The sequence below is a fragment of the Miniopterus schreibersii genome, assembly GCF_964146895.1.
Source record: "Miniopterus schreibersii genome assembly, chromosome: 5".
Taxonomy (NCBI): domain Eukaryota; kingdom Metazoa; phylum Chordata; class Mammalia; order Chiroptera; family Miniopteridae; genus Miniopterus; species Miniopterus schreibersii.
Genome location: NC_138106.1, coordinates 36,604,541 through 36,623,240, shown reverse-complemented (window position 1 = coordinate 36,623,240; position 18,700 = coordinate 36,604,541). Strand labels below are relative to the sequence as shown.

The following is an 18,700-nucleotide window of genomic DNA, read 5'->3' as shown; positions in this document are numbered from 1 at the left end:
AGTGCTCTATCATCATTTAAGTGAAACTCTTCTACAGTCAGTCATCTTCTGGCTTATCTGTCTTCTTCCTTGAATACAGGGATACATTTATATTTTTGTATCCTCAGCGCTTAATGTTTTCAGCCCTCTGCAGGTACATAAATATTTATTGAATTAATAAACAGTTTTTATCTTAAGTTAATGGATCTCATCCTGCTGGACAACCTAGCCTGATATCTGGAGGTCATTTTTAATTCCTCCCATCACATTCAACTAATTTCCAAGTCCTATACATTTTACCTCACAAACATATATTGAATGGATCCTCTCCACTGCCACTGACTTAGTCCTGGTCTTCCTGATCTTTTGCCTTCTAACTGGTCTAACTTGTCTCTCTCCTCTCTTCACTCTTTGCTGGTCCATTTTTCACACTATAGAATTAGTTTTCTATAAAATGAATCTAATGACGTCACTCCTTTGCTTTAAAAAACTTTAGTAATACTTTAGTACATTTAAGATACAGTAGAATTTCTTTGCATTACATGTGAGATTGTTTAATATCAGGGTCCAAACTCTTATTTTCCAGCCTCTACACTTCTAACTCCTCCCCTCCAACAAACCTTTCATAGTTTAATCTAATGTTTCTTTTATCATTGCCCCACCACATCATGCTTCACACAGACCTGACCATTCTCTGAATAAGCATGTTGCTTCATAATTTCAAGTATTTACATACACAGAACCCTTTATCTAGAAAGCCTCTCCCAAGTCTCTGCCTAGAACACTTATACCAATCATTCAACACCTAGCCAGGTCAGGCATGTACGAGAACTCTTGTCTGACTTTCTCACATAGCCTGTCACTGCTCTTGTTCCTACAGCACTTCTTAGTTGTGTCTGCTGTAGCGTTTATAACATCATAGTGTGGTTATGTATTCATATTTGTGCCTCCCAGGGCCTACTATACTGTGGTACACAGCTGGGCCACAATAAATGTCTGAATGAATGAATTTCTTGTCTTCGTTCTGCCAGCTGCCTCCCACACACTTCTCTGGTTTCTATCTTGCACACCTATCTGCTACTACTATCATTGCCACTTGAGGACTCTGGGTTGTGCTTCATATCCCTGTCATTGTCCTATCCCTACCTCTATCACTTGTGGCCACAGGGTAGAGAGCAAAACTCACTACTAGCTCTCCCATGGTAGTGACAAGTGGAATATGAGGTCCATTAACTAATACTTCAAAATGAGCACCTCAATATTTAGTATTAATATAGCTGTATTCTAGGTAAGATTTTCCAAGAAAAATTCTATATAGTCAGCATAAGCCCCATTTGAAGATGACAAATGCCTTTATAAATAACATGAAGCTCAAAGAGAATAAGGCTGTAGTTCCTATAGCAAAAGAAACGGGGGGGCTGGGGTTTGGTAGGGAAAGGATCTTCTGTGATATTAATATTTGCTATGCACAAAGATGAACTCCCTCATTTCCAGACTCAGAAGTCATCACAGAACTACTCCCCAACACACACTCATACACACACACACACACACACACACAGTGTAGAAACTACTATTACGTGGCAAATATTAATTGAAGAAATTACTACAATCAAAAGTTCTTAGGTGGACATTCAATAATTGTCTCTCCACTAGATGCTTCTTCCCAATATATCTGCAATATTTACCTGCAGTTTTTTAATGACTGTTTCAATCTGTTCAGAAAAGTGAGTAGCAACCAGCTCTGCAGCTTTACAAGGCTTCAGGGACACAAGTTCCTAGAGTGAAAGAAAAAGACAAAATCTTTTTGTTAAATCTTTAATGTTAATTTAAATAGAATTCCCATAGATGTGAAGCATGATCAATATTTTCATGAGCTTCTACACTGTATTTCAGGAGATCTAGATGTAGGGGCTCAATTTAAAGGCACAATGTAAATGAGCAAAATTTAAAACACGCCACATAAAAAATCAGCTTGTGATATAAAAGGTAATTCAGAATTCTTAAAAAATGAAAGCACTAAACTCTGGATTTAGGCCATGATATCTGCAGGATGAAAAGAAGGAACAAAAGCTTCCCAAATTCCCTGTGAATTTCACCCTTGAGCATAAAGTAATAATTTGAAGACATGAGAAAAAGAGTATAGTCACAATTTCTCTGGCTAAGAATTCTAAAACTTTACTTCCGATGCCTGATAGATTTTGAAACTGTAAGTGTCTTAAGAAATCAACTTAAGGTCATAAGTCTTAAATGAGACTAAGAGGGACTACTGTTAAGTAACTACTGTTAATAAAAACCTATTTCTGTCAAATCAAAGACTTCCAATTTGCCCTCTCTTTAAGCTGTCCTAGACACTACTGGCTATCCTTTTCTTAGAACTCTCTATCTAAAAATGGCTTTTAGGGGGTCTGTGGGTCCCTGAAATTATAAACAAATTTATGCATCTGTGCACATGCACAGGTTCAAATATTTCACTAGATTTCCAAAAGAGGTCTATAATCACAGAAGTGTTAAGAACCACTAATCTATACACTGTATGCACTTTCAGAAAACTTTATTATGAGGACTTTTACCCCTACATATTTAATGTTGATTTTATTTACATTACTGAAGCCACGGAAGTCCTTCAACAAAAAGTCTATATATTTGTAACTGTGGTCTGAAGAGATATTAAGAAGTTCAAGGTGAGAAAAATGTGCAGATGTTGGAAAAAGTCAGCAGAAATAATTGTTGTGCAGCAAAAATACTTCTTGCTTCTCCAGTCTGAGTTTTCTGCTGAGTAATTTGTTTGCTCATTGATTAATTCATCACGTTTCACATTATGCAGAGAGACATAGCTTCATTTTTGGATGTCTGGAGTCCATGTGCTCAAACCACTGCATAATGCAGATTAAGTGAAATAAAGAATGAGCTGTAATGTAAATATGGAGACTTAAAGGAGATGATGAAAGGAAAAAGAATACAAAATGATTAAAGGAAAAAAGATATAACTCAAAGTAGGAGAAGGTTTTCTTGAGTTCTTTCATCAAGATACATTCATCTTGTTAGCAGGACTATCATAACATTAAATAACATATATATGTTCCCAATCCTATAGATGAAAGTGTGGAAATTACTTCAGACCACACATCTGATGACTGACTGTATCTCTTTCCCACCAGATGTTTCACATAAAATGTGTTCACATTTCTGATCTTCCTAAACTTTACAACCATCAGGATGTGAACAAAGTATTCACATCACATATAATGTTTTCTCAGTATTTCAGATCTTTTTAAAATCATTTTTCACATGTATAAAAAAATTTAAAATATGTTGAATAATCATATCTTTTACTGCACTTCTTAACCTATCACCAGAAGTTACCCCATCATCTGTTCCTTGCTACAAGTAGAAAGACACTTTGTAAATAGAAATATTATTTTCAAAACTAGTATTACCTCAGCATTTTTTGTTACTCCTTTTTTTCAATAATCAATGACTCATAAAAAAGAATACATTTCAACAAACCTACTAGCTCTGTTGGTTTCTGAGGTATATTGTAAGTTATGAACCTAAGGGCATTAAAGTGAGGAGTGATTTGTGAGCCCCTTTTCAGAATGCATTCTGATCAGATGTTCATCACACATTATTAGTCTCTCCATTTAAGCATCTATAGGCATGTTTTTTAAAAAGAACTTTTTGTTTCAACGTCAACCCTTGCATTCTTGTAAAACAGCATGCATAAACAAATTCAGAATTGTCCTGCTACATAAGGAAGGAAAATACATCAGAGGGAAAAACTCATTGCAGCAATGTTTCTAAAATTCCACTGGGTGATTGGGTGGAATGGCTATATTAGAGAAAAAGATCAGGAATACTCTCAGAATCATTTGAAAAATGTTGTAAAAAACCACTAATATGCCCGTTTGTCAACCAGCTGATTGAACATGGGCTCTTGTCAGAAATCATGATGTAATAAATTGTATATAACATAGGCTTTATGAATACAAATATGAGGTGGAATAAATTATCTGAAAAAGATGCTAATTTGAAAGTATATCAACTTAATAATATGACACCTGCCATTGCTTAGTTAGCATAAACTTAATTTGGGAGATATCCACACAAATGAGGACATTTAAAAAGTTTTGTTGAATTTGCACCTCAATGTGATCCATTGCTTTCTGCCATACAGACTGCTTCTCCTCTGCACTGTGTCCAGGAATGGATAAGATATTGTGAATGTAGTTAAAGACTTCTTCCTGAGGAGCACAAGACAATATAATTCATTCATTCATCACTCAAGGAATGTTTACTCACTATTTACTACCTGTACCAGTCTTGGTAAATATCTGTTATTTGGAGATGGAAAACCATTTGGGGATAGTTAACTGATAGAAAACTGACACTAAAAGAAAGAGTAATTGTTTAAAGTTTAGGGTAGACTTAAAAGTTGCAAATCTGTTCCAATTAATTTTGGTCTCAATTTCATTAACCTAATGAGGGAATATCATACTTTTGTCTTTGGTGTTCCCTGTCCACATTCAAATTTCTTTCATCTCAAATCATTCTTGCCCTTGTCTGTTATGCTCCACTTACACTGATCTTAACTTCATTTATATGATCTCTATTCAGTTCCTTGAACACGTCAAAAATGTTCCCTACCTCAAGGCCTCTGCATATACCGCTCCCTATCCCAGAACACTTTTCTGCTGGCTCTTTGCTTGACTGGCTTCTTCTCAAATTCCTAAGCCAGTTTATAAGTCACTTCATCTGAGATTCCTTCCCTGGCTGCTGTGTTGGTCAGTTCCCCCACCATCCTCTAAAGTTGCACCCAATTTGTCTTCTCTAGTGCTCATGACAACTTGTAATTGCATATTTGGTTTCTCACTGTTAGTCTCCATTACTAAACTGTAAGTTTTTAAATTGCAAGAACTATATCTGTTTTAATTATCAATGTTTACTTGCATAATAGCAGGCACTCAATAAAAACCTACTGAATCAATGAAAACCTACTGAATCAATGAAAACCTGAATTAGTAAACACATGTCCAAATATTTCTACTGAATAGTTATACATACTGAATAGCTATTTCTACTCATTGGGGAACTGGAGGGAAATAGTAAGAAAAAAGGGTAAGCAGTCTCTTAACTCACCTCTCTTAGTGGGTCACGTAAGTAACAATCAATAATTTTGTCATATTGGTGTTCTCGTTCATACATAAACTCACAAATTTGATAGCTAGAACAAAAAAGGAAATAATTCAGTGTACCAAGCAGGCATGTGGTTATTAGCTTATTGTTTCAAAAAGTTTTCTCAGGCAGAGGTTAGAATTAAGAAAAATAAATATAGTAAGTGCTATTTCTACTATTGAATGAAGTTATAGTATCTAAGGGAATGAATATATGCCATTCCTCTAAACAAGGTTTAATATGCTGCTGAATACTATGTTTATATGAAATTTCAAAACTGAGTACAAAATATATGTTCCAGCAACATATGCCACAAAAATAGTTAATATATTAGATATCAACTAATTATATGAAGTTTCTCTGTTCAGAATTAAATGTCAAATGAAATATTAAAAATATGGATAAATAGTAGAGCTAACATATTCCATCCTATTTGCTATGTTAAATTCTGCACTGTTTATAATATATATAAATATCAAAATCTATAAAATACCATGGATACTGTAAGTGAAAAAAACTAAAATAATAAATCATAAGACTGTTATTTCATTTTTATACTAAAACAAATGTACAAGTACTTCAAATTTACTCCTTGTAAGTTTCTGAAAATTTTACTAATTTCTAGACTTAAAAGGCACAACTTTCACGCTTACATTTTTTTGATATTTGCATAGCTTTTCTTAATTTAAAGAAATGGCAATGCAGTGATAAACTGGGCTTCAAGTTACAGGAATGTAATTTAATAGTTGTACTAACTAATATATGACAACTTCAAAACAACTTACAACTCTGCTTTTTCTGCCATACGGATGAGCCGACTCTCCTCAAATTGAACTATGCCTCCAGCCTGCAGCAATTCTAAAAGGACCTGAACATTTAAAATAAATGAGCAAAAAACTTTGCAATCTACTTTTATTTACTAGCTCTTTAAGAGTCCATTCAGCCTCAAAAACCATAATTTTTTTCTTTTGTCTTATTACTTGCTGATGTTTTGGCTTGGCTTTCACATATATAACAGGTTAGACTACCATTATAATGTTGATCATTTTGTATTTAAGTCTCACAAAAGGATTAATGGCTCTATTTTTCAAACATGGAAGGAATGTCACAGCGTTGCAAATAAAGCCTTATTAGAATACCTAACTGATCGTCCACTTAGCTAAAAATGTTCATATATATTCTTTCAAGAAGTGAATTTTTGTCTAGAGCTTTTATGTCTTACAGTTCTTATGGTTCTTTATGTCTTACAGTCCACAGATAGTATTCATGTTTACATGTTATTTTTTCTAAGGAAACATTGGTGCTTTTCATAGTAGCATTATTCACAAGAACCAAAAGGTAGAAACAACCTAAATGTCCATAAATGGATGAATGGATAAACAAAATGTGGTATTTACATATAATGGAAAATTATTCAGCTTAAAAAAGGAATGAAATCCTGACACATGCTACAATATGGATGAACCTTAAAAATATTAAGTGAAATAAGTCAGTCACACACACAAAAATTACTTTATGATTCCACTAATATGAGGTACCTAAAGTAGTCAAATTTGCAAAGACAAAAAAGTGGAATGGTGGTTGCCAGGGCTTGGGGGAGGGGGTAATGGGGCTTATTGTTTAAGTTTCAGTTTAGGAAGATAAAGCCTTGGAGATGGATGGTGGCGATGGTTGTGCAACAATGACAGTATACTTAATGCTACCAAATTGTACATTTAAAATTTCAAATTTTATGGTATGTATATTTTACCACAATAAAAAACAAGCACTGGGGTTCATGCTCTGACTGGGTGGCTCAGTTGGCTAGAGCATCGTCTGTGTGCCAAAAGGTTGCATGTTCGATTTCCGGTCAGGACACATATCTAGACTGTGAGTTCGATCCTGGTCAGGTTGCATACAGGAGGCAACCGGTCTCTGCAACCCCCCCACCTCTCTCTAAAAAAATCAATAAAAACATATCCTCGGGTAAGGATTAAAAACAACAACAACAAAATCCCACTGGGATCCTTATAAATAAGTTTATCAAACAAAGTAGCTGAATAAAAAAGGTGACTAGGATGTTGTGATAGATTAGTCAATATATGTAAATAAACCTCAAAATACAATAGAATCATTACACAGTCATTAGAGCAATGTGAGAAAAGCTCTCTGGTATTGAAGTTCAAGATCCAGAGTAACATGACCCTACTGAGAACTCCAGGAAAACATTTAATAAAGCACTTTTCTAACATAGGATTTTTTTTTTTTTAAATGCAGAAAATAAATAAAAGCTATCCAAACTTTACATGTTAGAGCCCTAATTTAATCCATTTTGAGTATTATAATGTACTGTTATATAAAACAACGATAGAGTCAACTCCATCTGCTGGAAGCCTCAATTTGAAATAACATAATAGAAATGCCATTGCTGGAGCCAGTTAAATTTTCAGGAATTTTGTAAGTCAGTTGTTAAACACAGCCATTGTTAAAAATTAAGTTATATAACCTTATAATTAAATTAATAAAAAACAAAGGTAATTAATATCCAAAACTCACCACTTTCTAATTATTTTACTACATTTTACTATGTCTGCTCTTGAGGTTAGTTACTGTAACTGAATCTGTACAGGGAAATATTACATGAGGGTGTTGCACTATGCAGCTCCTTCCAACTCTATGCTGAGTGACATCATGTTGGTAGGCTGAAATGGTTGGAGTACTGACACCATGGAAACTGGCAAATTCTGTAAATCAGGGCTTTTTACATGTTCAAAGGGTTGTAAATCAAAGAAGAATATGTGACAGATACCATATGTGGTCCACAAAGCCTAAAATATTTACTCTTTGGCCCTATACTGAAAACCTTTGCCAATCTTTGGTTAAGAAAGTGATGGAGATAATATCAAAGAGGTAATCAAACTTAAAAGTGTGGATGTCATAGTCACTACAATGCGAATATTATAAAAAATTAAGACATTTTTTTTTTAGTTTTCAAAAACTGTTATGTGATTCGGCAAAAAAGTCACTTCACTGGCAAATGAGTGAAGTTCTGACAGGCTTTCACCGCTGCACTTTCATCTTATTCATTTAGGTAAATGAAATATCAACCAACATTCATATTAGAACTACACTTGAGGAGCCAGTTGTTAAATTTTTATCAGCATTCCACCGGAATATACTAACAAATATTGCAAAAACAAATTTTGATATATAATAAACTGTTTGAGGCAAAGAGTGCTGGATTAGAAGGGAAGGAATTGAGTTCTAATCTTAGTTGTGACCTTGAGCAACTTACTTTATCAGTTTTCTCTATTTCTAAAGTGAGTAGAAAAAGAAACTAGATAATCTCAAAGGGGACTCCTAAAAATAGAATATTACTATATGATAATTACTTTTCAAGGTTTGGCTTTTGCATTTAGATTTGATTTTTATTTCTATTTAATTTTGTTACTTATATAAAAAGTTTTAATCATTTTATATAGTAACACCATGCATATCATGATCCATTTTTCCTGCAAGAAGAGAAATGGGCAAAATGAGGTGTCCCCATTACTATTTGTATTCAATATAATTTAAAAGATAACCAAAATTTTAGCAGCTGTTCTCTTCCCTGAGATAGTCTGCAGCAGTCACCGGGCCACAGCTGTGCAGAAAAAGGGGTCACTGTTGCTATCCCATGTTTTTTATCTGAGTCTCAGCCTCCAAGCTGTGCACCATTACCATAAAAAATCAGCATAGCTATCAAAGTATTTAATTTTATCTCACAAAAGTCTGGCAATAAATTTTAAATAGGTTGACTTGGTGTTCACAATTATAATAGGCAAACTTTTAAAGAATCCTATTCTTAGAAGGGACCCAAAAGAAAGTGGCATAAGTAGAATGAAGTGGTACTCAAATACTGTATCCCTTCACAGCAATTAGTGGAGGGACAGAGGAATTCTAGTCTCCAGAAATGGTTAGCTCTAATGCCGTGGGGCTAGAGGGCACTCCCAAAAGCTGAGTGTCCTAAGACTCAGTATTCTGCAGGTTTTCTGGTTCAGGACCATAGCAGCTAGGAGTGGCTATCAGATTAGTGACACTGGTGGAAAGCCCATTACAACATGTGCCAACTGCTGCCGTAACCAGAGAAGGATGAGGTGTTCTCTTTGATGTCATGTTGAATGCAAGACAGGTCCAGTCTCCTAGAAACTTAGTGTGATATAAGGTACTTCTAACAACCATCCACACTATTTTCTGGTTGCCGCTATCTAGCTTAGTACTAGGATTTGGCACAACTCATTTTCCCCTTATGCCTCATGAAGTCTAGCACAGAAGAGTTTTTTGTCTTACTCTGCCTTCTCTCCCACTCTTAAGCAAAGGGAGTTCCAGTAGTTCATACCTGCTGTCTTTCGGAGTGTCGGGAATCATCATCAGGACTACAGAGGAATTCAAGAACCTGGTCAAAGAAAAGGTATTTTTTATTGGATACCAGCATGCATGCCATCACACTGTCAATGAAAACAGCAACTACTCTCTCTATCACACCAATTCAATCACACTTGGCCATAAAAAAATACCACAGATATATGGTATCTTCCTAATTGATTGGCCTAGTAAATGGCACAGGAGGTTTTCAGGTATGCTACTATTTAACATATACCTTACACACATTTCTTTACTGTTTAGAAATATGATGGAAGGCAGCACCATCTATATACCTTAACTTTAAGATCCCTGACATCATGGAACAAGCAACACATGAACTTTGGAGTCAGGCGACTTAAATTTGAATTCTAACCTTATCAACACTTAATAATAACATTTATTGCTAATAATAACACTATTAAGTATGACCTTGGATGAGTAATTTAACCTCTCCAGGCTTTAGTTTCCTCATCTGTAAAATGGGGTAACAACTATATCAATTTCAGAACCATAGGGAGCATTGTATAAATAAACACATATAAAACTTTGGAACAGAGCCTGGCATTATAAATGCTAGTCATTATTAGCACCTATCTGCAGATAAAAAACTGTTTTCATTGCCACGTGTGGATATGGAGAAGCTCTTTAACTGGGATTAGGAGATACCTTTCAGAGTCAAAGTCATTTGTAAGTATGTACATTCAAATTTTCTAAAAGTACTCTCTCTTCCAGATGATCAACATCATAGTCTTACGACGAGTGAGATGGGTGATTCCAAAATTGCCAAAGTCTTGAGCAAAGAAATCTAGGCAATTTGGAGCAACAGAATTGAGAAAACAGAATCTCTATAAACTAATCTCCACAAACCACACTCTCATGATACCAGGTTACTAGAAAAAGTCATACTATCTAGACACATCATTAAAAAACACCACCAACAACTAACTAAGATCTAAACTGAAACCAGAACAGGTTCTCCCTGATAAGACACTTATCCAATTGGCTATTATATTTAGAAACTATGTAATCCAGTGAACTTTTCTATGAACAGTAATAGAATAAAAACAATTCTAGCTCTCACTGTTGAAGACACTCACCTGATCAAAAAGGGTTCTGTTTACAAACAAGGTATTGTCGGGCTTTGCAAGCTGCCGGGCAAGGAATGTAAAGAGACACCCTACTTGTGAGGGAGTAAAATCTGAATTCTCCACCATAACCTGATGAGCAAAAGAGACCATTATTCAATACACCATCTGGTTTGACACAAAAAATATACAATTATAAGAGATGGGGGAGTCTCATAACTGAAGACTCATAAAAAGATTCTTTTGTTGACTGTGCAACAATTGAGTTCAATACCAATTAGAGAAAGAGCACAACTGCTTGCATACTCTGAAAGGAGAGCATTTTAGTGATTTTCAGGATATTTCTAGGCACAACTCGGATGAAAAGTGAATTGTTAGAGAGGTAACTTTCAGAGGTATATTAATCATGTTTCCCACTTGAAGTCTTAAAAGAGAATCCTACTAAAATTAATTTAAATTAAATTAAAATAACCCTACTAAAAATCTGCCCATCAACACAGGAAGAAGGGAGTTGCTTTGGGGTTTAAAAGTAAGATTTAAGAGTAAAGGTATCTCCCCAAAAGGGTTCTCCTTGTCTATAGGCAGTTTCTTGAACACATGGTTTCACATAATGGGCTTTTTACAACCACACACAGTTATCAAATCATAATCATTCCTCTGCTTTAAGTAAGCTCTCCTCTCCTGAGTACCTCCTATGTGAAAGATGCTATGGGAGATGCCTTAAAGGGAATTATAAATGGGTGAGACAGGTAAATAAATCTTAAATAAAAGGCACAGTGTTATCAGCACTATTATAAAGGAACAAATAACTACAGAATAACAGTGGGGGAAATTTAGTTCAAGTGGTTAGAGAGTGAACTGAAAAGAAATGAGAAGAGTAGCTTTTAAACTAAGCTTTAAAGCCCAGGTGGAATCTGTGACAGGGGAAAATGTCAGGAGAGAGTGCAATCCAATCAGAGAAAACAATGTGAGTGAAAGCAGGAGCGCAGTAAAATATGAGATTGTTTGGAGAAACTGTGTTCCATTAGAATGTAGTAGCATGCATGAGGAGCAAGGAGAAATTAAATTAGATCAAAAGAAAAGATTAGGCCTCAAATGTCATTCTAAAAAATCTAGAATGTATTCCATAGAAAACTGGGGAGCTACTAAAGGTGTTCAACCAGGAGAGTTGATCATGATCAGTACTGTGCTTAGGAAAATTATCCTGTCAGCAGTGTATAGGATAAAATAACAGAAGAAATAGAAGGCAGGCCAAATTGCAAGTGACTGCGGGGGTCCAGGGGAAACACAAAGGGGTCCTGAACTAAGGCAGTGACAATGAAAAGGGAAGGAGGAAGAGGTGCAAAAGATACGACAGAAAGAGGAGACACGTCGAGTATACATATGTGTGGAAAGGTAGGAGAGGGAAGCAGTTACAGAGTAGTAGTCAGGGACCAAAAACATAGAAAGGTCTTGGATGTCATAAACAGTTTAGATGGCTATGGCAGTAACTAGTACTTGTGATCCAACATCTGTTCTTTCCTCCTAACTTAGTAAAGGAGTTCCTTATTTTTAGCTAAATACATGGTCACCCATAATACAAAGTACATTTCTCAGTTTCTCTTAGCAGCTAAGGGGTCATATATCTAAGTTCTGATCAACATGATATAAGCAGAATTGTAGTACACAACTTCTGAGAAATTTTCTTAAAGAGAGGGAACACTGTGTTCTTCATCTCCTTCTGCATTCTGGCTAGCTAGAATGCAAAGATGATGGCTGGAGCCCGAGCAGCCATTTTGGACCAAAAGCAGAAACCATGTACTAAAAATGAGAGCAGTAAGAAAGACAACCTGCATCCCTGAGAGTTTGTAAAACTAATCTACTAGATCAGGTTGCCTACCTCCACACTTATATGGAAAAAGTAAATTCCCTTCAAAATTACATGGTTGTTATTTGAATTTTTCTCTCATAGCAGAACTTAATTACAACTGATCCAATGTGGAGCCATAGAAGAATTTTAGGTAGAGGAAAGGCAAGATCACAAATCAGAGGAAGACAAGATTACATACAGAGACCATTTAGGAAGGTATTTTGGAAATCCAGGTAAAAATTCTCTATACTAGCCACCTGGATCAAAGTGGCATTATTGAGAGTTTAGCAATCCTAGTTTCATATTCACCACTGCCTATCTTACAAGATCAATAAATAGCTCAAATGACATAATGTATATCAACGTGCTTTGGAAATTATAAAGAACTATTACAAATGTAATGTATTAATGTTATGCACAACTAGAGAGCATTTTCATATTGTTCTCTGGTCCAAAATAATCTAAAAGTCACTATGAGAAATAAATCTCCATTTCACAGCTAAATGAACAGGACAAAAATCTAGGCTTTCCATTACAAGAAGAAACTGGCCTGGTTAAAGCTGTACAGATGGAAAGGAAAACAATCTGTCTCTGCATTCATTTGTTAGCAACGACATGAATATCAAAATAGCTTTGGACTTAATCTAGTTAGATTTAGACTGGGATGATCATCTCTGTGTGCCTCAAATCATTCTTAAGTGTTACCTATCATCTCAGTACCACGGTAAAACTATGGCACTACCTTAGCAAAACAGTGATGTTGGTATGAAACAAAGGGAGAGTCTTCACATTTTTTTTTCAAAGCACTCTGAAGTCAGTCTCTATTATTGCATGTAATCATACTAACATAGCAATGATCACAATATGCAATTCTCAAGAATACTACCAGGTATCCTAGTATAGAGTCTAAAGCCAAGATACATTAAATTTTTTGAATGATTAGTATTTTGTTCATCTTTGAAGGCAAAGACATCATAATAAAATTTTTAAATGATTGCAACATATTGCTTCATTAAACAAGATTATTTTAGAACTTGCTATAAAACAATTCAATTTTCTTAATAAAAGAGTGAATAGAAAGGCAAGTATTCTTTAAAAACTTACTTTCAACAATATATCCACAATACGTTGTTGATATTCTACAGCTTGCTTGTCATTTTTAAAATCTTCAAAAGTCTAAGAGGGAGAAATTTTAAAAAATAATTATTATTTAAAAATTTTAGAAGGCAACAGGATATTAAATTCTTATTAATAGGTCAATTCTCAAATAAGGTAATCATTCCTCATCAAGTTTTTCCTTATCTGCCTTTAATAAGAAGGTATTTGTAGTGAGTTAAGTAGAAAGATATAACATTTAATATTTCATGGTATTCTGAGACTTTAAAGCAGACAAAAAGTATAAAAATATTGCGATCATCATACAATGATAAAGTGATCTGAGAAAGAAAGGCAAAGTTTACAGCAATGAAAAAGGAAGAACACTGTGGCAAGAGGCAACTCCTGAGCAAGGCTGTGAGGAGGAAGTAACGCTGCACTCTCAGCCACTGCTCTGCTATTGCTATCTAGAAATACACTTTATCAACTGTCATGAAAAATAACTGTCATGACAACTAAGAAAAAATGATGTTCAAAGGTAGATATTTATGAAAAAAATTATTATGGCAAAACTGCTGCAATGTTAAAATACTCAAGCCTATGCACAAGGAATAGGTATCATATTTTCAAAACACTGTCAAGTGTAGCACTTTTTATTTTATGTCCCTGCTCAAGTAGAGCCAAATGTTATTTGAGGAGAACATGCACTAAAGTAAATGACAGCACCTGATCCTGAAAATACCTAGTACCTAGAGGACACATATATGAAGGAATTAAGTGTATTCATATCAAAAAGTTTAAATAAAATTATTTATTGAATAATAAAAATGATGAGAGACTTGAAGAGCTTTCCTATGGTTTTCACTTAGAACATGTGGCTCTTGAAATGTTTAAATTCACATAGCAATAATATTCTACTTATTTTCCTGAAATAAGAAAATAGACTCCATATTGTGCCAATAGACTTTTTAAAAAAAAAAGGAATTTCACAGCCATGAACTTTCAAGATTACATCATAGTTACATTCAAACCAGAATACTTGCTGTTCTTCAAATGGGCCCAGAACTTCTCCAGCTTCCCCAAAGTACCTTGCTCATGCTGGTCTCTTATTAGCATGCCCTTCCTTCCTTTCTCCTGTCTGACACACAATAAGCACTTTAAACAAAGTACTGCTGATTTGCCTAGTTAATTACAGAGAAAACTAAAATCTTAAAAAAAAAAATCTATTTCCTCAGCTAGACCACTTTGCTGCCACTTATTTGAGAAATGCTAAAATTATCAAGTTATCAAGGAGACTGTAGGAACTCTCATTCTGTAAAGCTCAAACAGAAAATAGAAAATATCATGCTGTTCAAGTGGGTTAAATCCTACCTAAAGACAGAAAGATGGACTAGAAACCCTCTCGGGTCTATCCTATGTTTATGAGAAAAACAAACATGCACACACTCACATACCATACTCCCACCCCTGCCTGCCAAAGTGAGACTCTGCAGATACAAACAGAAGTTGCTGTCTGCTAATATAAGTGCTATTCAACTAAAACACAAAACCATGGAGAATAAATATATATATTATAAAACTACAGCAGTAAAGGAAGTAAAAAATAATTTCCTTATCCATTTTCCTTTTGGCAGAATGTATTCACTGCTTTGAAATAGATATTGAAAGTTTACTTCTGCACATATAATTAAGTGGTGATATACTACATAAACATATATTTTTTAAAAATTTAATTATATGTTTTTATTGATTTTAGAGAGAAAGGAAGGAAGAAGGAAGGAGGGAGAAACATCGATGTGAGAGAGACATCAATTGGTTGCCTCCTACACACCCGGACGAGGGGACTGAACCCCAGCCTGGGCATGTGACCTGACTGGAATTCGAAGAGGCTACCTTTTGGTACACGGGACGATGCTCTACCGACTGAGCCATACTGGCCAGGGCACAATGACATATATACATTATATATACATATATACACACATATATATGTAATATATATGTGTGTATATATATATTTAAAATATATCTTTATTGATTTCAGAGAAAGGGAGAGGGAGAGAGAGATAGAAACATCAATGATGAGAGAGTCATCATTGATCGGCTGCCTCCTGCACACCCCCAACTGGGGATCAAGCCTGCAACCTGGGCATGTGCCCTGACCGGGAATCGAACAGCAATCTCCTGGATCCTAGGTTGATACTTAACCGCTGAGCCACACCTGGCTGGGCAACAATGACATATTTTGACTGTAGTCAACAGCTGCCACCAAAAATGGCACATCATTGTTAAAACATTATCATTCCACAAAAATGTTTCTAATTATACAATACTTGTTAGAGTACTAATATGCAAAGACATCCTAACGGAGTTTGTGAAGCACAAAGGAAGACCTAAAACTCAAGTCCAAAGTCATCTGTGAATTTGGTCATAAGAACTTCTTTTGTGGTCCCTTAAATATATAGGGTTTCTATAAGATAATGATAGGTGGCTAAATCCTAATCAAGGGGTAAACAAACAGTTTCTGTAAAGGGCCAGAGAGAAAATACTCTAGGCTTTGTAGACTACATACAATCTCTATCACATATTCTTCTGTTTTTATAACCCTTAAAAATGTAAAGAATATTCTTGCCCCAGCAGTTGAGCATCGACCTAGGATCCAGGAGATCGGGGTTCGAGTCCCGGTCAGGGCACACGCCCGTGTTGCGGGCTGCAACAGATCAATGACTCTCTCATCATTGATGTTTCTACCTCTCTCTCTTCCTCTCCCTTCCTCTCTCTGAAATCAATAAATATATCTTTATATATATATATATATATTCTTAGCTCTCACAGACCAGAGCTAGATTTGATCCACAGGCTGAAGTTTGTGGACCCTGTCCTAATATCTTCACACACCCTCCAACAAGATCCCTGTATGATGATTTAAAAAAAGAAAAAGAGCAAAAACAATCAATCACCCACAACCCAGCCTAATGGGAAAACTAGAAGGAAAATCAATACCACAAACTTCAACTTACATAAAATCGACTTGAGAAAATAAACATCCCAAATTAGCAGAGTTGGTTCTAAAGCCCTTAAGACCAAACACAAGTCAAGACAAAGTTGGGTAGAAGAAAGGATGGTGGGACAAGGTTTTGGTGGTAGCAGAACACCTATAATAGCAAAAAGAATCTACTCTGGGTGAGGAAATACTGAGATCAGGTCAAAGACCTGGTGGGTCAGACCACAAGCTAATAGGAAGGTCAAAGGAAGGGGACTGGCAAGTGTGGATAAGAGGTCTTAGTAAGACATGCATTTGGGCTAGAGGGAGGTACCTTGAAAGGGGGAAATATTCCTTGGAGGCTTATGGTAAAGAAGGAAGTGGCTCAAGATAAAGGATCCACTAAAACAAAATAACGTTAAATATTGAGAAGATCACTTACCCTCAAAAGATACTATTTAAGAAATTACACTTAACTGTAGCAAATGAAGAAGATGCATGAAGTAGGAAAGCCAGGAGGTAATTTTCCCCCACCCTCCAATAAGGTCATCTATTACTGTCAAAAAATGGGAATAAAAACAGCATATGAAGGCACTCTAGAATGAAATAAAATACAAAGTGGCCATAAAATTAAGCAAACTATAATATCCCGACATATATTAAATACGTCTAAACATACAATTGCAGATCTGAAAGAACATCACGAACCAGAAATTTAAGAATTCAAAAAAGAATTGAACAAAGAGTAGGAAGATATGAAATAGAAACTAATTAAAATCAAGAAAGGAAAAAAAAACCTCAATAAAAGGACAAATTCATCTCAGAAATGAAGACAATTACAAGCTACCCAAAAGAGAACAGATATGATCAAAAGCACAGTAAGAGAAGTAGAGAAGATAAATGAAACATGAAAATGAAATTTAAACAAAGAAGAAAATAAAAGAGATCAGAGAAAAGCTGATAACTATAAAAGATAAAGAAGATACACTATTCAAATATATAGAGTTTCTGAAGATGAAATATAGAGTAATGAAGCAGAAAAAGTATTTAAATCTATAATTCAAGAAAACTTCCTTGAAATAAAGACTCAAATTCACATACTAAAAGGGCCCACAGTATGTACAAGGGTGGGCAAAAGTAGGTTAATAATAATAATAAATAATACAATAATAAATAAATAATAATACAAGAATAAACGGTTTCAAGTACCCACAGCCATAAACCTATTTTTGCCCAACCTTGTATGGTAAAACTGAACCAGAACAGTCAATTCTAAGTGATATCTTAGAGTAAAACTATTAGTTTCTAAATATATGGAAAAATGTATTCTGGTCCTCTAGAAAAAAGACTTAAGTCCTTGGGAAAGTTAAGAAAAATCTGGTTGATGTCAGTTATCTTGACAGCCGTGTGCAAAGCAAGATCAGAGGGAGGTGATTTTTATTTTAATTTATCAAAAATTTTAAATTGTACAATAGTAGAGGAAACATTACATTGCGTCTTCATCACTCTGAAAACTACAAAATATTGCTGACAAAAATTAAAGACCTAAATAAATGGAACAATATACCTTTTCATGGGTCAGAAAACTCAATATTGCTAAGATGTCAATTCTCCTCAAATTGACTAAACATTGAACACAATCCTAATCAAAATCCCAGCAGGCGTTTGTAGAGATAGAAAAACAAGATAACTCTAAAAATTCATATTGAAAAGCAAAAGACAAAGCAATTTTGAAAAAGAACAAAAACATGGGAGTGCTAACATAACGTGATTTCCGTACTCATTATACAGCTACAGTAATTAAGACAGTGTGGTATTGTAATTAAGAGAGACAAATCAATGACATAGAGTTCAGAAGTAGACCCCACACATACATAGATGACAGATCTCTAAGTACAAAGACAATTCAGTAGAGAAAGAATAGTCTTTTCATCAAATGATGCCCTAAGAGTTCGATATCCATATGCAAAAAGAAAGAAAAAAAACTTGTATCTAAACCTTGTACTACATGCAAAAATTTCTTAGAAATGGATCACAGATCTAAACGTAAAACCTAAAATCATAAAACTTCTAGAAGAAAACATAAGATAAAATCTTTACAACCTTGAGTTAGGCAAATATTTCTTTGACATGAATCCAAAAGCATGATTA

General features: G+C 34.8%; 1 protein-coding gene across 3 annotated transcripts in view; it reads right to left on the bottom strand.

Moving 5' to 3' along the window:
- The window catches only part of VPS8 (VPS8 subunit of CORVET complex), a 200,586-nt gene that overhangs the window by 87,563 nt on the left and 94,323 nt on the right, over window positions 1-18,700 (bottom strand). For all 3 annotated transcript variants that reach the window (XM_081138242.1, XM_081138241.1, XM_081138243.1), the window contains 7 exons: window positions 13,576-13,647; window positions 10,635-10,754; window positions 9,512-9,568; window positions 5,940-6,022; window positions 5,119-5,203; window positions 4,125-4,223; window positions 1,668-1,757 (listed from right to left, as the gene is read on the bottom strand). In XM_081138242.1, coding sequence (XP_080994368.1) covers window positions 1,668-1,757; window positions 4,125-4,223; window positions 5,119-5,203; window positions 5,940-6,022; window positions 9,512-9,568; window positions 10,635-10,754; window positions 13,576-13,647 — 606 coding nt within the window. The remainder of the gene's footprint in view (window positions 1-1,667; window positions 1,758-4,124; window positions 4,224-5,118; window positions 5,204-5,939; window positions 6,023-9,511; window positions 9,569-10,634; window positions 10,755-13,575; window positions 13,648-18,700) is intronic.